General features: G+C 48.9%; 2 protein-coding genes across 2 annotated transcripts in view; one reads left to right on the top strand and one right to left on the bottom strand.

Annotated features, from left to right (window-relative positions):
- ADAMTS2 (ADAM metallopeptidase with thrombospondin type 1 motif 2) overlaps positions 1-20,902 on the bottom strand; it is a 242,715-nt gene that overhangs the window by 48,721 nt on the left and 173,092 nt on the right. The gene's annotated exons all lie outside the window — the stretch shown is intronic.
- Positions 10,019-20,448, top strand: LOC136120793 (eukaryotic translation initiation factor 2 subunit 3-like). Its single transcript, XM_065874414.1, is given in 4 exon segments — positions 10,019-10,036; positions 19,080-19,434; positions 19,437-20,099; positions 20,102-20,448. Coding segments are annotated over 4 exon segments (1,383 nt in total).

The following is a 20,902-nucleotide window of genomic DNA, read 5'->3' as shown; positions in this document are numbered from 1 at the left end:
TCCCTGCATCCTATTTAGCCCCTGCTCTGTGCAGGCCCTGGCCAGGAGGCAAATGCAATGAACCTTGGTCACCCTGAAGAGCTTACATTCTGGCAGGCTCCAGGACAGGGGAGACAGAACTCCCAGTATGACTACAAGCCCAGAGACCTGTGCTTTCCCCTTGATAGAAGCTATTTGCAGAAAACGACACAAGGGAGGGAAAAACCCTGCAGCAGATACAGCAAAGGAGCCACATAAGGAACAGGAGCACAGGGACAATTCCCTCAGGATCCACGGACAGGAAGCCACTGGGAGCAACCACATTCCATTTTGTGTCATGACACATACCTACTAGCCAAGGCTGGCTGCTGGACTGGCAGCACTGCAGCCTGATCTGCACCATGGCATTGGCATTCACTCTCTCATTCAGTCTTCACAACCACCCGAAGAGGCAAGAAACTGAGGCTCAGAGAGGTCAAGTAACTTGCCCCAGGTCACACAGCTAGGAAGCCTGAAACCAAAGTTTATATTGAATCCACTGCCCTAAACTTCCTCCACAAATAAAACATACACTGTATCGTCTCAAAATCAAGTCTCCTATAAGCTGCGCTCATCCCTTTTCTCTCCACAATCCTCACAGCAGACACTCCAGTTTCTGCTCTCACCACATACTCCCACCATCAAAGTAGTTCCCTCTAGGCAGAGAGTACTGGGCACGTTCTGTTCCACTTTAAGGATACATCTGTCCATGAAGTAGAACTATGCATTCTTTGGTAGACACGTAAGCAGATGTTTTGTCTCTTCTCTTGCATAAATATATCCATCAAGCAGAGCCACATATTTCTGTTTTTGTGTATAAGTAGCAGAGAATAAGATACAGGGTATTGTTAGTAAGCCAGCATGCTGCAGAAGAAGGAAGAACGATTCAAGGCCAGGGAGGACTAGTCATTGCCAGGCATCTCGTGAGTTACCCAAGTCAATGGCTTACAAGATGGCAGACCAGTTCCCAAGTCCTAAGCACAGGGCCAATTGCTCCTGATAGATGAGATTACTTGTTTTAATAAGATATAGTTGAGGGGCTTCCCTGGTGGCACAGTGGTTAAGAATCCGCCTGCCAATGCAGGGGACACAGATTTGAGCCCTAGTCTGGGAAGATTCCACATGCCACAGAGCAACTAAGCCTGTGCACCACAACTACTGAGCCTGCGCTCTAGAGCCCGAGAGCCACAACTACTGAGGCTGCGTGCCACAACTACTGAAGCCCACGCACCTACAGCCCGTGCCCCGCAACAAGAGAAGCCACCGCAGTGAGAAGCCTGTGTGCCTCAACGAAGAGTAGCCCCTGCTCACTGCAACTAGAGAAAGCCCGCGTGCAGCAACAAAAACCCAACGCAGCCAAAAATAAATAAAATAAAATAAATAAATTTTTTTAAAAAAGAAAAAAAAAAAGATGTAGTTGAGTCCTAATGAAGTCAGTCATAGACTGGAGCGAGAGGTCTGGTGGCCAGGACCTGTTAGACATTGGCACAGAGGTGGACAGCCCAGAGGATGCTGGAAAAGGGGGAGGGAGGTACACTCCTGCCCCCCTTGTGATTCGGAGAAGCATGTGACGAGCTCTGGCCAATTAGCTGCGAGTAAAAGTGACGTGTGTCTCTTCCCGGTCCAAGCACTTAATTGCCCACATGAGCGCCTCCAGAGATCCCTCCTTGTTGGCATGTGAACCAGCATGTTGAGATGGTAGCTGCTCTGTCACCTAAGCCTTGAGTGACAATGAGACCAGAGTCCTCTGCCAATTCACAATGAACATACAAGTGTGAGGGGGAAATCGATCTTTGTTGTTGTAAACTGCGGGGACACGGAGCTTGTTTGTTCCTGCAGCACAGCACGGCCCACCCCACCTGACACAGAAAGGGCAAAGGAAGGGGGCGTGGCATCTATATCTCATCCAAGCAGGTCAGCTCAAGACCCTGCCAGGTGATCACTGTCTCCAGAAAACCTTGAGAGGCCACAGCTCTGGAGGAGGAAGTGAGTGAAAGACTCTCCTTTCTAGGGAAGGACCTTTGGGTGGAATGAGAAGGAAGGGACCCTCATGGGTAGATCTGATTTGGTGCTTGAGTATGGACGCCACTGGGCTTCGGATTGCCAGCCCAAGTCCCGATCAGAGGGTGATCACAAAGGCCACTGATGACCACTTGATCAAGGATGGCCGCAGAGCCCCCACTGGAGTGGGACTCCCCCAGCTCCACAAAGCCCAAAACCAGTTCAGAGCCTTGTTAGTCCATCTCCAACAAAAGGGCCTCGTTTCCCTCAGGGCCATGTCTCTCAGCCCAAACATCAGGGGATTGTTCCCCTGCTAGATTGCAGCTACTTTTGCCTGGGCTCTTCTGACAGCAGCAGCCCAGTCCCCCTTTGGTAAAATATCCTCTCTGTTAATCTGGGTCTGACCCTAGGCTCAGGGGTGGGAGGGCTCAGGCCCAGCCAACCCCACCCTGCACCTTCCCAGCAAAGGATGGTTGGGGCCAAGGAGTTGGAAAGGTGTGAGACTGTGAGCCTGGAGCTGCCACTAGGGGAGGAGACCCCAGGGGAGGAAGAAGCCAGCATAGATAGAGCAGGGCCTGGGGTGGAGAGAGGTCAATTCCTGGTTATCTTCACACAACCACCTGGCTCCCCCAGGCCTGTTTGTTATCTATTGCCACAAAATGAGTTACTTCCAAACTTTATGGTCTGAAAAACCTCAAACACTTATCTCATGGTTTCCGGGTTAGGAATCCAAAGGCAATCTAGTGGGGTCTTCTGGCTCAAGGTCTCCCGTGAGAGTGCTGGCAGCTGAGACTGGGGCTGCGATGTCATCCGAAGGCTCCCCTGGGGAAGACCCACTCCCACATTCACTCACGTGGTTACTGGCAGGATCCAGTTCCTCACGGACACATGGACCTCACCACAGAGCAGTCACACGGGGCAGCTTGCTCCCCCCAGCACGAGTGACCCAAGAGATAGCATTGATAGGGCACATCCAAGACAGAAGTCTCAGTCCATTTAGATGCAAATCTCAGTCCTGCCCAAACCCACAGGGAGGGGACCACACCGGGGAGTGGATACCAAGATGTGGGCTCACCAGGGGCCATTCTAGAAGATGTCTGCAGCAGATATGTGTCTCACATATTGTGTGTCAGGAAATTCCTCCCATGAAAGTCAATTTGAGTTGTGTTGTTGTCACTTGCAGCTGCAAGAGCACGAGCAGGGGGCTTCCTCCTTGGAGAATCGTGGGAAAAGCTCAGTCAAGGGCACTGGCTGGCAAAGGAGAGCCAGTGGCTGTTCTCCAGGGTCCAGCTGGTATGTCCACCACCAGTGGGAGAGAAGCTCTGGTCACATCTTTGACAAGGAGTCAAGAGCCCGGTCAGAAAGACACACTGCGTCAGGGCCAGAGAGCAGAAATAAGGCCATGGAGTTGGGGACAGAGGCAAAGGCTGAAACAGGGTGAGGACAAACAAGCTGGGGGCTCAGAGAGAGGCCTGACTGCTCAGTGGGTGGGCTCGTGGGAAGTGCTGGGTGGGTGTTGCAAACCCAAATGCCCACAGGCCAAGGCTGGTGATGTAAGTCAGTGAGGCAGTTTGGTTCTAAGGAAAAACAAGTCTGTCTTTTATTTGCCAGTTCAGAAGGGGTAAGGTTACAGAAGAGTATTTCCCTGTTATGGTAAAGAAGTTGGGGGGATAAGGAGTGGCGAGGACTGTGGCCAACCAAGGAGCCTACGCCCAGCTGAAGGGGCAACAACACTCAGCGCCAGCCCCATCGGCATGGCAATGCAAGGACAGAGCCCAGCGCTGCCAGATCTCACTACTCAGGCCAATGTTCACATTTTACAAAGAAGCGTACCTCCTGGAAAACACTGACTCAAGTTAAAATAAGTTCTGTGGACAAAAGAAAACACATCTCTCAGGTCACCAGGTTGAGAACCCTGGAGAAAAGGCCTTAGCAGGTTGGACCCGACACTGGCACGCCGGCGAGTGCCTCTTGCCTCCCAGACACCAGGCTCCTGGGTTCAGCCCAGGTTCCCAGCCCCTCTCAGCAGCCACCGTGATCTCACTGCTGCGGCAGGATAGGATAATTTATTGAAATATTGATTTGCGTTTTGTTCTTGCCTCGTCTTCCTTCCTCCACTCCAAGAAACAGCCTGCCACTTCCATTCTCTAGCCCCAAGGGGCTTTGCACTGCAGGGTCCAGAGCAGAAGTTGTCTGGGACCCCCTCCTGGCTTTTGGGTTCTGAGGAGACTCCCCAAGAGGAGGGGCAGAGAGAAGGGCTTGGAGGGGCTACACCAGGACGAGGTGGCCCTGGGGAGGCAGGTCACAGAAAACAATGGCCACGCGCTGGGCCCTGGGAACCTGCAGCCTAGACAGGACCCTGAGACATGGAGGAGGAGGGTGATGTCAGTGTTCCGGCATCCAAGGTGCAGAGCTGCTTACTTCCTATTTCTCTGCTAATGTCCCAACTTTCTCAAGGATCTGACCCATCTCAGATGGCCACCAAGGAGCTAAGGGCTGGGATCCTCATAGGGTCTGGAGAGTTCAGGAGGGTGCAGTGTGCCTTGTGTTCTGTGGCAGGTGCCAGACACATGTGCATTTTAGAAAGAGCTCTCTGAGTCAGTGAGGAGGGAGGGGGGAGGGGAGGGGGACATTTGCTGAGATGGATGGGGGTGTTGTCTGGTGTAATGGCTCAGCAGTCAGGACCACGGGGTGGCAGGAGATGAGCAAGAGAGGTGTTGCCTGGTAAGAGAGGGAGGATGGTTTCTGGCAGTGGGACTTGCAGAGGAGGCCTGGGGAGAGGACCACACACTCGCAGGGAAAGGTGGGGTCTGCAGCACGCCGGGACACAGGCCATGGATCATCCTTTTGGGCCCAGCTTGTTTCCTCGGTAAAAGTTCAGCAGTTTTCCTTTGGGGAGCTCTCCTGCTTCTCGGGGGGCAGCTCCTGGGGGAACAGTCCAGAGCCAGCCTGGGACTCAAGTTAGGTCAGTAGAACTGAGGTTCAAAAGAACGAAAAAATGGCTGAAGCAGGCTTGCCTAGTGGCAGCCTCCAAACAACCACCCACGAGCTTCTAGGCAGAAGCCAGCACCCCAGGCTCAGCCCTTCCTCCACCTACTTCTCCTACTTCCTGAGAGCTGCCAGCCTTCCCATAGGTTCCGCCTGCCTTGAAGGGCTCCCCACAGACAGAGATGTCCAGGCAGAGGGCCCAGGAGGGAGGTCTGGGCACCCACGAGGGTCACTTGGGCTCTAGTGGGATCTCCCCATACTCTTCTGCCACCCGGCCCACATCCACAGCCCTCAGACGCCTCCACCCCGTGCCTTTGCTATGTATCACACAGCACGTGAGCTGTAGTCCTCATCTGAGCGAGGAAAGGAGACGTGTCTATTTCTCCTTCAGAAGTGATGGAGAGAGGCTGAGAGAGTTGCTTATTGCAGTTAAGATTCTCACACCCAGCTCACTGGAGTCATCTGCATCCTCCTGGCCCCAAAGTCGTCTATCTGCTCCTTTTTGCATTGGCTTCTCTGCCTGTTCCCACCTGTGCTGGGCTGAGGACTGCACAGAGGGCCATGGTGTTCCAGGGGGCAGCACCCCAGGCCCAGTAAGGGGGTGGCCCCAGAACCAGCCGGGATCTCACAGACCAGCCTCCCTCCTCCCGAGGGAGCCAAGGGTGCCAGCTGTCCATGGTGCATGGAACTGTTTTTATAGTACACAGGGCATTTATGCACCCTGGGGCTGGGTGGTTAACAGTGGGCTCTGCGTTCACACGTATCATCTAATTTAAAATGTATAATTGCCTTAAGATATAGATGCTGTTATTAACCTATTCTCCGGATGAGAAACCGTGTCTCAGACAACTGAAGTAACTCACCCCAAGTCCTACCGCTAGAAAGAGGTGGAGGTGGGCCTGGAAGCCACGCCACCTCTGAAGGTGTTCCGTCTGCAGGGCCATCTCCCCTAGGCAGGCGGGACAAGAAAGGAAAGGCGAGAGCCAAGGTGGCCACCAGGTGGCGCTGCTGCCGCAGGAACAGCAGCGCGGGGCCTCAGCCGGTGGGACGCCTGGATCCCAGGGCTCTGCTCTGAGACGCCAGGGCACCGGTTCAAGGGGGACCACGGAAGCCCCTGACAGCCTCTGTGGTCCCACATTAAACAAATCAGTTAAGACCTGAGCAGAAAGTTCTGTTCTCATCACTGCTCTCTGACATTTCCATTGTTTGCCCCAGAATGAGCTGAATTACAGTATTTATGCTCTTACCTCCCTCAGTCAAGGAGACAGGAGAAAAGTGGGACCAGCAGCCTGGAGGCTCTGCAGGCTTGGGAGCATATCAGGGAGCCCCTCAGACCACAAACCCTGCCCACCAGGGCACCTGCAAGTGACAGGTGGGGCTCACCTGGGCAGCTCAGGGCCCTGGGGTTGGAGGCCTGCTCATCTGTCAACTGCCCTGTGTTCTTGGACAAGTTACCTCACTGTCCTGGGCTTCCCATCTCCAAAGTGGGCACAACCGCAGCACCGAGCTGGGAGCTCAGGCGCTTCTGTCCATGGTGATCAGCACCCACAATGTTCTTTGTCTCTGCCCCTTGGCTCATGTCCCATGGATCCAGCTGAAGATCCCCACCGAAGCCTTCTCAATTGCTATGACCCCAGAGGGTCTCTGGCCCAATCCACCCTCCCAAAGATGCACAAAACAGGACAGCGTGCACAGAGTGGAGTCCAGATCGGCTGGGTTCAAGAAAGCAGAGGTCCAAGAGGGAAGAGATATGGGAACATATGTATATGTATAACTGATTCACTTTGTTATAAAGCAGAAACTAACACAACATTGTAAAGCAATTACACCCCAATAAAGATGTTAAAAAAATAAGAATAAAATAAAAATAAATTAAAAAAAAAAAGCAAGCAGAGGTCAATTCTCACCTGGCACTGCTGGTCCTTGGGGCCAGGTGATTCTCTGCGGTGGGGACTGTCCTGTGCACTGAAGGATGCTGAGCAGCATCTCAACCTCTACCTGCTACATGCCACGAGCATCCCCTGGGTGGGGGGCAGCAAAATGCCCTCTGTGGGGAGCATAGCCAAAGAGCCCGGAGCTCATGTTCCCCAGCCTGTGGAATAACAGCCCAGCAAAGTTGCTCACCGCTGTGTGACCTCGGTAGGCCACTCACCTGTCCTGGCAGGTGGGGCTGACGAGGTGACTGCCCCAGAGAGCTGCTGTGAGGGTGAAGTGTGTGACATCACATAAGGGGCTGCAGACAGGGTCTGAGCCAAAGATGGCACTGCAGGCTGTGACTTGCATGATTACCCTTGTTCCTGTTGTCATTGCTAGTGTGCACTCCCCTTACAGGGGACACTAAGGCTCAGTGAGAGTAAATAGCCCACTGAAGGTCCCACAAGGATCAACAGGGCCAGAATTAACACCAAGCCCCAGGCTGGGTACAGCACAGGCTCCCCCGAGGCTGGGGGTCTTCTCCGGGCAGCTCCAGCAGACAAGGCGGTGCCTGGAGCTCAAACCTCATGACAGGCATCTGCAACCCCAACACCAGTGAGGGCTGGAAGGCATGATCCTTATTTCTCTGCTCAGGACTCCCATATCCTCAAGGAACATTCCAGACATCCTCCCAGAGGCTGGGAAGCTATTCCCAGAGAAAGCCAGCTCAAGCCTATGGGGCACATCTGGCCCTAATGCTTCCTGTTCTTCTCTGGACCATGGAGAGTCTGGCTCAGGAGGTGGGCCGCAATGACTGGGGATGGGGGTGGGGGCTGGACACCATGCTTGGCCCCCATCTGATTGGGGGTTGGGACCCAGACTCTGGGGAAACCAGGGGCTGTCCCTGGGGTGTTCTGAATCCCCTACACTGCCCCTCACACAGTCAGGGAAGCGGAGGTCCACAGCAGGTAGGCAATGGCCCAGGACATGCGGTAAGCAGATGGTGTCACTAGGCCCTTGAACACTGAGCCCTGCCCCAGCATTCTCTTCTCTTGCCTTCCCCTAAGAGACTCACAGTCAGAATTTCTCAGACCCTTCCCCTCCAACGCTGAAAAATTTCTAAGAGCATTCCATATTTTGTCTTGACCTGACAAGATACCTTATGTTCTTTGATTGTCCCCAAGTCTCTGATTTCCATTTGCTTTGATTTTAATCATCTTAGGAAATACTTAAAATGAGAACAGTTCAGTAGCTTTGGTGCCTTCTCAAAAAAAAAAATCAATTGAAAAGCCAGTTGCTATGCAACCCTCAAGTGTTGCCGGTGTTCTGCTCCCTGGCTGATGGCATATTGTATAAAATAAGATAATCTCTTTTCTTCTGCTGTGTTTTTTTTTTTTTAAGAAATGGAGAAAAATGTTGTTTTAGGCAAAACTTGAGATAACTCAGAGGCTTCTCATAAGCTGGAAGACAAACAACATGTCACTTGCACAAGTGCTACTGATTTTATCCCCACTGGAGCCTTGGTGAGGCCTGGGGACAGGCACAGGGGGAGCGGAGGGTACGGAAGCTGCTCTATTTCCATCACAGCTTGGAATAAATAACAGCATCTGAATACCGGGCCACTTTCTGCCCCAAGCCTGGGTCTCGGCCTCACAGCCCCTAGAGCGCTTCCAGCCGGGCCTTGGAGGACACAGCTCAGGCCCCTCTCCTGGCAGGGCTCCTGGCTCCAGTCACCTCGGCCTTGCTATGCTTAAAGTCTTCCAGGGACAGGGCCGCACTCACTGACAGGAAATGCGTGGCTCCTTGAGGAGCAGCTCATCAGAACCCACCCTCTCCGTGAGCCAAACTGTACTCCCCAAGCCCATCTAGAAGCCCCTCCTGGCTTTTCCTTGAAGAAGCAGAGCTCATTCCATTTACGTGAATCCCAGCCAGGCAGTCTCCTGCTGGGTCACCCCATCCAGGGCACCCCATGGTGCTCACCACTCTGAAAGAATCTTGTTTACTGGTGAGTTCATGGGGAGCTGGTGCTCCAGTCCTGGGAACGGGCAGCCAGGTCCCAGGATCCACCTGCTCAGGAGGCATGCTTCCCACTTCCCTGAGGTCCCTCAGACACCTAAAAACAGGGCCTCATCCCCAGCACTGTGCCAAGTGGAGTCTGTGACCAGTGGACACAAACTTATCGCCCACAACGAGATAGGCACAAGCACAGAAATGGGAAACTTTTATAGCAGTTTGATGGAGTGATTTTATGTCTGTGGAATTTAATAATAAAGAGTCGGGGCCGGTATTTTTATTTTTATTTTTTTGTGGTACGCAGGCCTCTCACTGTTGCGGCCTCTCCCGTTGCGGAGCACAGGCTCCGGACGCGCAGGCTCAGCGGCCATGGCTCACGGGCCTAGCCGCTCCGCGGCATGTGGGATCTTCCCGAACCGGGGCACGAACCCGTGTCCCCTGCATCGGCAGGCGGACTCTCAACCACTGCGCCACCAGGGAAGCCCAGGGGCCGGTATTTTTGTATAATCTTGGTTTTTGTCACGTTTCCCTTTTCTAGAAAATTCCTTTTAGATGTACTTACAGAAATATTGGTCCGTGATGCGACCTTTGGCTCTGAGGCGTTCTGTGTGTCTGGCTTGGCACCCTTGGCCCTGACAGCTACTCTCCACGGACTGTCATGTTCAGACTTATGGTCTGATTGCTCCAGGTCAGTGGAACAACCCCTCCTTTCCCACGGGGGTTGCTCCTGAGCCCACAGCCAAACACGCCGCACTGTCCCTAGGCTCCTATGCTCTGTGCAAGGCACAGAATGCTCCGTTCCAGAGACGATGGGCCAGCAGGTGGGGCCACAGTCCCTCTGCGTCCGGATATCTGTCTAGTGCCAGCCCTCCTGGATGTGGTTGGCCAGCCATGTCCTCCCAACTCTACTCTCCCCCTACCTGTGCTTCTGCAGTGTGTCCTCCCCAGAGAAAGTGAGATTCACACCCTGGACTCCACTCCCCACTCACAATCCTGCCACTCGCTGGAGGAGGACCAAGTCTGGCCCTATAACTTTCTGGAATCCCCCAGGACACAGAGGCCCTGATGGGCGCCAGCCTCCCCCATGGCTTCCCGAGAAGAGGTGGGGTGGGGAGGTGGGAGAAGCTGGGCAGAGTGTGGGGTGGGCTTTGCTACAAGAGACTGGTCAGCCCCGCTGCCATCAGGGGCCGGGGGCCAGCAGAGGGGTGGCAGCATGTTGTCCTTCCCGGCCAGGCTTCAGGGGCTGGGGATGGATGTGGGGTTCTAACTCCACATCCTGGTACCTCTTTTATCTTGACACCTCTGAGGTCATCGGCGGAAGTCTAAGGCTGGTCGGCCGAGCCCTGCTGGAGTGCGGTGGGTGCAGCCTGGACTCGGTTCTGAAAGCACACATCCAGCTCCACATTCTCCCTTCCTGTCGCCTCACCATCATGGATTCCCAAACTCCTTCCCAGTGGGAAGTCATGGAGGCGAGGGAGGCGTTGGTCCCCCTGTGCCCTCTCACTTCTCACTGTATTGGTCGTGGTCTCATTGAAGCTGCTCCACTTGCCCAAGCGTGCTGTGGCCACCCGTCTTGTTGGCCATGGGCTCGAGGCAGCCCCATGGCCTGCCCTCCTCCCCATACTGTCCCCAGGAAGAGTAGGCCATAGCCTCACAATGGGGTCCATGCCCGCTTCCCTTACCCTCACTCTGCCTATGGGGGACTCGGAGGGTACCAACATGGCTCACGCAAAGCAGAACCCCTCCCTACGAGGTGGAACATAAAGGACCAGACTGGTCATGGCCATGAGGGAGGTGCCTGCAACACCTGGGTAATACAGCCTCACCTGTAGGTAAGGCCACGTACTTGTGGCAGCCTGCATCCTCCCTCTGGCCAAGATGGCTCGTCCAAAGTTTCCACAGACACTCAGGTGACAGAGTTCCCAGGCAGAAGGAACACAGATCCCTCTCCAAGTGCCTCCAAGCCACCACAGAGAAGAGGTGCCAAGCAAAAGCATGAAGTCCTTTCTACATGCTCCTTCAAATCAGAAATAAAATGTTGGACATGACAGAGCCCTGTGGCATGACACTGGAGACCCTTCCCCAGGTGCTAGCATTCAGTTAAACAGAATTACTTGGACTCTACCATTTTTAAATGATTTTTTAAAAATATAAACAAATTTTCCATAATTAAAAATGCACTATTTCAATTATAAAGGAAACATCCTTATCATGACAAATTAAGAAAATTCAGTAAAGTACAAAGAAGAAAATAAAAATCCATCACCTACTACCCAGAGATAAGTACTATTCACGTCTGATGTATTCCTTGAGTCCCTTCTGTGTATATATTTGCAAACAAAATTGAGATCCTACTACTGTAAGCTTATATCCTTTTTTCCAAAAAGCAAACAAACTTGACTTAATGCTGTAACCATTTCCCCAAGCCCTTAAACATGCTTTGAAAATGGGATTTATTGGCAGTCTAATAATCTACCACATAGACATATTGTAATTTATTTAACTAGACCCCTATTGGCAGACAATTTAGATTGCTTCCAGTTGTTTACACTTAGAAATAAGGCCATGGCTTTTGTCTTGTTCCTAAAACTTCATCCACAGCTCTGTTAACTGCTTTGGAATAGAATCATAGAGACAAATGACTGGGGGCAAACATGAAGAACATTTTTAAGGGAAATGACAAACTGTCACATTTCCTTCCAGAAATGTGTACACATTTATACTCATACCAGAGGAGTGTACTGCTACATTCACCCAAGCCAGCAGTAAATTCCTCTTCTTCATCTTAACACAGCTGATGCTTTTAAAATGGTAAACTTATTTCTTTGATTAATAGTAAAGTTCAATGTTTTCTCTTTTTTTGCCATTTGTATTTTTTCTTCAGTTAATTGCTTATGTCCATTGCCAATTCTATTTTTCCTAGGGCTCTTCATATATTAGGATATCTTTTCCATATTGCAAATGCTTTTCCTGATTGTGGTTTGCCCTTTGTTTGTGTTTTTTGATGATTTTATATTTTAAGTATTCAAATACATCTATCTTCCTCTTTATAATCCCTTCTACTGTATTTATGCTTAGGAAGTCCTTGACAATGAATATTTTCTTCTTGATTTGTGTGGTTTAACTAGTTGAATTTTATTGGCCTATGTTTATCATCTGATGTATTTAATTTGCTATATATGAAATTTATATTTATCATAGATTTATTTATAACACTTTATAACCATTCCATTTATATTTATCGCATGTTATTTATATGAGAGGTATTTTCAGAGCTATATATTTTATTCAGTTGATCTGTTAATGCTTATGCAAATATAGTATATTTTAATTATTTTTGCTTTACAAGGTGTTTGAAGTAAATCCTTTTTATTTGCTTGGCTTTCAAGGTTTCCCCAGCCATTCTCGACTGTTTATGCTTCTAGATGAATCTTAGAATCATTTCATCAAGTTTCCAATTATTAATCTGGGAAAAGTCAACATCACTACTATACCCAGTGTTCCCATAAGGAATAGCATATGTCTCTTCATTTATTTTTATTTTTTTCCTATCATTAACAATGTGCAATTTTCTTCCTATACGTAGGTCTTATAGCTGTCTTGTTAGGACTATTCCAGTTATTTTATGGTTTTGGTTACTATCGTTAAGGGAACTTTTCTTTCCCTATTATCTTTACTACCAGGGCATTGTGGGTTCACACAGAAATTATTGGGTTTTGTGTAATTATCTTATATTTGGCCATGTCACTAAACTCCTTGGTTTTCTGATGGATTCTTTTAGGTTTTCCGGGCACATAATTATTAGCAAACAATTATAATTTTATCTGTTCTCCTCTGATACTGGTTTCATGTCATACGACATTGTCCAGAATTCCAAAACCTCAGTAACAAAGTTATGCGTCTCTTTCTTGTTGCCAATTTTACTGTAACTGTTTCATAAGAGCAGCATGTCCCAAAGCAAATTCTGTAGAATGTTGATTCCACGAGGAAAAGGGTTCTGTTGAGAAATAGTTTGGAGAAACCATGCATACTGATCCATCTCCTAGAGATTCACCCTGCACATTTTCATAGTAAAGTCTCTGAGAAATTTTGCTGTCAGGAATACCTGTTTTACTTTGTTTTATAAGCATTTCCCAGACTCATTTGACCATGGAACCCCTCTATTCTCCTATGAAAATATCTATGAACATCCTGAGAATTAGCTATGCAGAACACTTTTAGGGACAATGTGCTTCTTTTTCTACCTTTAAATAAAATTTGGGTTGTCATGTTACCATCTGTTACTAGTTTCACAGATCTTTTAAAAACCATGAGATACCCTCTCAGTTCCTATGGAGCTGATCACACTCCTTGCCCTGCTGGTGCCTTCAGCAGAGCCCCCTGGGGCTCTTTCTCAGGTGCCCCCGACTCGGTGTGCTTCTCTGTGCACCCCCATCCATGCCTTTGCAAAACACGCTCATCTCTTCTCTCCAGGCTCCAGTTCCCCATGACAGCATCTCCCTGGCTATCTCCACTGGGATGGCACAAAGCACCTCAAACTCAGCACGTCTCCCCTGAGCTCACTGCCTTTCTTCCCCACATGCCACTTCCCCCCGGCTCCGTGCTCTCCATCTCAGGGGTCGGCATTATCATCTACCAGGTTGCCCAAGGCACGGACTCCGCGTCCCTCCACATTCACCCGCGTAGCACCCATCCGCTCCTGGTTTGGCCTCCTAAAGTTCGCTTTCATCTTCTCTCCTTTCTTCACCCTGTGGCCACGGTCCCAGGACAGCTCACTAAGGTCACTAAGGTCACTAAGCTCACTAAGGTCACTAAAGGGAGCTCACTAAGCTCCCTTTGATGCCTCCCACCCTCTCCTAAGCCACCGCTCCCTGTGCTGGTTCTTCCCCCTTTCACTCCCTCCCCATGGCTGAAAAGTCACTGCCTCCAGTCGCTTGCCCTAACCTCTAAATAAGATTGCCTGCCCCCCTTGCCCTGACCAAGTCCCTGAGCCCTCAGTTGTAACTGTTTCCTCATCTGCACCTCTGCTCTAGAGCAGCCCCTGAGGTCAGGGACCACGTCAGTGACACGGCACAGTGCTTGGCACAAAAAACTCTCAAAAAGTATTTGTTAGGGACTTCCCTAATGGTCCAGTGGCTAAGACTCTGTGTTTCCAATGCAGAAGGCCTGGGTTTGATCCCTGGTTGGGGAACAAGATCCCATGTGCCTCAACTAAAGATCCCGCATGCCATAACTGAAGATTCCGCATGCCCAACTAAAGATCCCGCGTGCCCAACTAAAGATCCCACATGCCGTGCATGACCCTGCGCTAAGACCCAGCACAACCAAATAAATATTTTTTAAAAAAAGTATTTGTTAGATGACGAGCTTTGTCATTAGGCAAATGGATGTGATGAATTATATGAACAGACTTTCTAATATTAAACAATCATCACATTCCTAGAATAAACCCTATTTTATCATGGTGAGAGTTTCTCTTTATGCATTATTGAATTAAATGCTTAAAGCCTCAGGAATTCTTACATCTATTTTTAGAAGTGAAACAGGTCTGTACTTTGTCTTAGATATGCTACCTTTGGCAGCTTTGTGTGTAGGAATCATGTTGGCTATAAAGATAAATTGGGTGGATTTCAGAACATATATATATATATTTATATATATTCTGAAACAGTTTATGTGCTATTGTGTTATCTTTGCTTAATAATTCCTTGCAAATGAATAAGAATAGACTGGCAAAAATATATTATCTGACTCTCTATTTAGAGGTAATTTTAAGATAACTTTGAAAACAGAGAAGAATTTGAGTTCCCACCGTGGTTATGAGGCTTATTGTGGTATTTTCTACATTTTTTGGAGTCAGCTTTGAAATATTCCCATTTCCCCAGGAAACCCTTGTTTCCCAGGATTTCCAGGTCCCTGACGGAGGTTCTCAAAATCTCACCTTCAGGTTTTCTACCTGGTTTCTACCAGGTTTCTACCTGCCTGTGACACTTAAGGAAAGAAGAACAAGAAGAAACAGCTTTGGGTGGGGGCAATTTAGCACAGAGCCTGCCAGGAAGTAGTTAAAATAAACAAGGCCTTGTTGCATTGAGTAATCAACACTGGGAGAAGGAACCAGACAGTTTTTAGGTGAAATAAGAGCCAAAGCTTTGCCAGTGCTGGTAAGCAATTAACCATGCACAATTCTCCAATTTTTCTTTTTAGGGCTCAGACCACTTGGTGGCTCTCCTCCCCTTCCTACCCCACAACGTGAAGCTTCCCATGTCCCCTCTCCAGAGGTAGAAAGTGGGGAAGGAGGTTGGATATAATCATGCCCATCCCTCACGCTACACACCTAAAAATTCCTCAGACCCTGGAGGATGCTAAGGGGGTCTCAGGCCAGGAAAGGAGGGACTGGTAGGACCCAGCCTGAGGAGGGGAAGGGATGGCGAACATGTTGATGGCTGCTCCAGTGGGGATGGGCAAAGTCCCATGGGACGTTCCAAGGATGGAGGCTGGAACTGTATCACTGGGCCTGGGCCACCCCAGCCTTCCCTGGCTGTGTACTGTGTCTGCATGCCCAGAGTGCACTGCCATGCCACAAACCTGCCTGCTTACATGCAGAAGAAGGTGTGCACACTCCTCCTCCGTTGACCACCACTGGGTGTCAGAGTCGAGGGATGGGGAGAAGGCCCAGGTGGAGATCTCCCAACAGCTGCCTAGGGCAGCAACCTCCTCCAAAGCTTTCTCTTCAGCCGGGATAAGCATCCCACTGTGGGTTGCACTATACGCACTCTTTCTTTTAGTTTATGCTCCCTCTCTTTTCTTCTAGACTGAATATGCCAGAGGTTTGCTTTTTCCAAGGCTCTCCTCTTGATTGATCCTATTGTTTCTTTCTATTTTCTAATGTATTGATTTCTGCTTTTTTCTGAACTATTTCCTTATTTTGACTTTCTTTAGGTTTTTGGTTTTGGGTGGTTGTTAACATCTGTTCTAACTTACCGAGCTGAATACAGGGTTAACTTGTTTTCATTCTCTCTGTGTGATCTTGGAAAGCACCTGCCTATGAATACAGCCTTGGCCACACCCCACAGGTTTTGATCTGTAGTACTCCTGTTTTCATTAGTTTTCCCAATAGTCTGCAACTGAGGGTCTAATATTATTCTTCCTAGGAGATTTTTTTTTTTTCAAAGAGACTGGATTTATTCTTTCTATATATCCCTTCCCTCCACCTAGTTTTAGAGCACCGAGTCAGAGAATAGCCCAAACTATTTTTGCTGTATAAAATTCACTAAGGGCTTCCCTGGTGGCACAGTGGTTGAGAGTCCGCCTGCTGATGCAGGGGACACGGGTTCGTGCCCCGGTCCGGGAAGATCCCACATGCCACGGAGCGGCTAGGCCTGTGAGCCATGGCCGCTGAGCCTGTGCGTCCAGAGCCTGTGCTCCGCAACGGGAGAGGCCACAACAGTGAGAGGCCCGTGTACCGCAAAAAAAAAATTAATTAATTAAAAAATAAAATAAATAAATAAAACTCACTAAAATTTTCTTTATGACTTAAAGTACTTCTGTAATTTTTAAGTGTTCTATGATTCCTCAAAAAGAAGGCACATTTTTCCATAGGGCAAGGGGAAAAAATGATATAACTACTAATTTAACTTTATCCACTATATTACTTGAAACTCCTATGCCTTTTTTTTAACTTAATAAAATATTTTATTTACTCCAATATATCCAAAACATTATTTCATTAATATCAAATTATTAAGAAAGTATCTTACATCTTCCCTTTTTTTTTTTTTTTGTACTAAGTCTTTGAAACCAGGCATATGTTTTATACTTACAGAACATCTCAGTTTGGACTAAGTACATTTCAAGTGCTCAGTAGCCACATGTGTCTAGTGCCTGCTGGACTGGACAGTGCAGCTCTAGACAGAAGATATCAATGCAGGGATACTGTCTCTTAAAAATCATGGGGCTTCCCTGGTGGCGCAGTGGTTGAGAGTCCGCCTGCCGATGCAGGGGACACGGGTTCGTGCCCCGGTCTGGGAAGATCCCACATGCCGCGGAGCGGCTGGGCCCGTGAGCCATGGCCGCTGAGCCTGCGCGTCCGGAGCCTGTCCTCCGCAACGGGAGAGGCCACAATGGTGAGAGGCCCGCGTAACGCATAAAAAAAAAAAAAAAAAAAAAAAATCATGAAAATTTGTTATTGGCTATAAATGACTGAATAACTTATTAAAGAAGGCTTGAACTGAGAAGGCTTTTTTTTTTTTTTTTTTAAGCAACAAGGATACTGGAGGTAGGGGAAACTCCTATACCTTTTAAAATGTGATCTGCTAAAGGTCTTGAAAAGGGTATGAAAGACTCCTGCAGTAAGGTTTTTGCAAATTTCTCCCTTGATCTGACAGTCCACTTTGGTATACTTTATGTTCTCCATGGGGCATGAAGGACCATGACTGCTATCCTCACTGTGGTCGCTTCCATCACTTTAGAGTGACACACTTCCCAGGGTAGGAAGAGTGGGCTCAAGGTCCACTGTTCCTGGAATTTGACCAGCCATAACGTCCTTCATTGTCATTTCTGGACTGCAGGCCTTGTACATTGTGTGCAGTTCGATTTTATTTTGTGAGACTGAGATTCTCGCTCTTTGAGTAGAGGAGTTGACCCTTTGTATAATTCACAACTTTCTTTTTTTTTTTTTTTTTGCCGTACGCGGGCCTCTCACTGTTGTGGCCTCTCCCGTTGCAGAGCACAGGCTCCGGATGCGCAGGCTCAGCGGCCATGGCTCACGGGCCCAGCCGCTCCGCGGCATGTGGGATCTTCCCGGACCGGGGCACGAACCCGTGTCCCCTGCATCGGCAGGCAGGACCCTTCGCATAATTTACTATGCCTTATGTGCCTCATCTTATTATGACTTGACTTTCTTCATACTGCGTGAGGTCAGACCACGGACTCCAGAATTTGGCTGCCAGGGTGAGAAGCTGGACTCCTAAGGAGCCAAATACCACTGGCTACTCATGCCACTGAGCTGCCTTAAACCTCAGTGTCCTTATCTGTGAAGTGGGATCCTCATAGCTCCACTTCCCCATCTGTCCTTGGACGAAGTGAGATAATTTCGTGTAAAGTGTTCCCGAGCTGCCTGGCATAGGCACTTGCTCAGAACACACTGGCCAGCACCATGGGGCTCCTTCCTTCCTCACCAGTTCTCCTTTTAGGCACCCCCTTATTTTTCCATCTCAGGTCTTTGTGCCTGGGGGCTTTCTAATCCTGGTGCATAGACCCGTGCATGCTGCTAGGAAAGACGGTTCCAAGTTTCACAACAAAGGGAAGTAAGAAGGGCAAGACTGCTCAGTTAGAACAGCAGCTACGTGGCATGAGAAGAGGAGGACTCAGGTTATTTCTGATGCTTTGACATCCAGGGCCTTGCTGACCTGGGAGGACCTGCTCCTCCCAGGGTCAGCCAATTCCTAGAGACAGTAAACAACTCATTCTGGATCATATGCTCTTCAAATGCAAACCAACCAATTCAGAGTCCACACCCCCAGCCACCTCCTTCATTGGGCTCTCACACTCCAGCCCACTATCCCCTGTGCAAATCAATAGGGCCAGGTACCAAACAACTAGGGGCAGCCCCAATGCTCCTGAGCCTGCTGAAAATTATTCACACTGGCCAATCCTAAGCCTGCTTACCCCGCCTTACCTTGTCCTTCCTGAGGAAACCACAATAAAGGTGCTTGCCCACAGTTTCCTTCTCCTTCCTTAGGCCTCCTGACCAACCATGGTGTTTCCGGTGCGGCCCTGCATGGCCAGAAACTGTGGGTAAAAAAAACCATGGCAGGCGGGCTTCCCTGGTGGCGCAGTGGTTGAGAGTCCGCCTGCCGATGCAGGGGACACGGGTTCGTGCCCCGGTCCGGGAAGATCCCACATGCCGCGGAGCGGCTGGGCCCGTGAGCCATGCCCTCTGAGCCTGCGCGTCCGGAGCCTGTGCTCCGCAACGCGAGAGGCCACAACAGTGAGAGGCCCGCGTACCGCAAAAAAACAAACAAACAAAAAAAACCATGGCAGTCACCTCCTGATCTGTTGGTCTCACCAAACTTGAATAATAACAAAACCTAAATTTTAGCCTCCAGGCAAGATAGCAGGGCGGGGTGGCGGGTGGGGGGCTTGAGGCTGGTGTGACTTTAGGGCAGCTGCACCTTTTTCAGCAAGATCTCAACACTTTGGATGTTACCAAGTTGATGCCACTTTCACATGAAGTTATCAGCAGACAGTGCACAGTTAATATAGGTACAATTGGTCATGTAGCTCATGGGAAATCTGGGGTTGTAAGAGCTATTTCTGGAGTTCACATTGTCAGGTTCAATGATGAACTAGAGAGAAATATTACAGTCAAACTTGGCTACGCTAATGCTAAGATATATAAACTTGACGACCCAAGTTGTCCTTGGCCAGAATGTTATAGATCCTGTGGAAGTAGTACACCTGATGAGTTTCCTACAGACATTCCAGGGACCAAAGGGAACTTTCCTTTGTTGACTGTCCTGGCCACGATATTTTGATGGCTACTAGGGTGAACGGTGCCGCAGTGATGGATGCAGCTCTTCTGTTGATAGCTGGTAACGAGTCTTGTCCTCAGCCTCAGACTGCTGAACACCTGGCTGCTACTGGAATCATGACACTGAAGCATATTTTGATTCTACAGAATAAAATTGATTCGGTAAAAGAAAGCCAGGCTAAAGAACAGTATGAACAGATCCTTGCATTTGTACAAGGTACAGTAGCAGAAGGAGCTCCTATTATTCCAATTTCTACTCAGCTAAAATACAATATTGAAGTTGTCTGCGAGTACCTAGTAAAGAAAATTCCAGTACCCCCAAGAGACTTTACTTCAGAACCCCGACTTATTGTTGTTAGATCCTTTGATGTCAACAATCCTGGCTGTGAGGTTGATGACCTTAAGGGGGGTGTAGCTGGTGGTAGTATTCTAAAAGGAGTATTAAAGCTGGGCCAGGAGATAGAAGTCAGACCTGGTATTGTTTCCAAAGATAGTGAAGGAAAACTCATGTGTAAACCCATCTTTTCCAAAATTGTATCGCTTTTTGCAAAGCATAATGATCTTCAGTATGCTGCTCCAGGAGGTCTTACTGGAGTTGGAAGAAAAACTGACCCCACTTTGTGCCGGGCTGACAGAATGGCGCAGTTGGAGCTTTACCTGAAATCCTCACAGAATTGGAAATTTCCTATTTCCTGCTTAGACGGCTTCTAGGTGTACGCACTGAAGGAGAGCAGAAAGCAGCAAAAGTGCAAAAGCTGTCTAAGAATGAAGTGTTTATGGTGAACATAGGATCCCTGCCGACAGGAGGAAGAGTTAGTGCGGTCACGGCTGATTTGGGCAAAATCGTTTTGACTAACCCTGTGTGCACAGAAGTAGGAGAAAAAATTGCCCTTAGCCAAAGAGTTGAGAAACCCTGGCGTTCAATTGGTTGGGGTCAAATAAGAAGAGGAGTGACAATCAAGCCAACAGTAGGCGATGACTGAAGAATTAAAAAATAGATTTGGATGGAGCTGGAATTTCTCTTAACAACCTAGGGGTATATTTTCAAAGCAATAGTGAGGAATTAACTGCACAGCTCATTACCTTAGGAGTAGCTGTAAGGTTATTCTCATTTTTTGGTGATGAAAATTTAACCTCTAGTACTAACATAGGGTCTACAATAAGTGTAAAAATTGGCATAATGTTGGATTGAATCTACATTTTACCAGAAATTAATCATTCCCAAATAACATCTAATTTATACATCAGCGCAGGTTTGAAAGGAAACTGCCACAACCAGCCTTTGCTGTAGCGCACATACCACTGAACCTGTTTGAAATAAAATTTTTCTTCTTAAAATAAAAAAAACCTAAATTTTGAAAGGAGTGAGGCTGAAAGCAGAGCAGCCGTGGCTCACAAGCTCCTTGTTTCTCGTAGGAACCACAGGGCAGCCAGGGA

The sequence above is a fragment of the Phocoena phocoena genome, chromosome 3, assembly GCF_963924675.1.
Source record: "Phocoena phocoena chromosome 3, mPhoPho1.1, whole genome shotgun sequence".
Lineage (NCBI taxonomy): Eukaryota > Metazoa > Chordata > Mammalia > Artiodactyla > Phocoenidae > Phocoena > Phocoena phocoena.
Note: the sequence above shows the minus strand (reverse complement) of the source record. Positions and strands in the feature narration are given on the sequence as shown.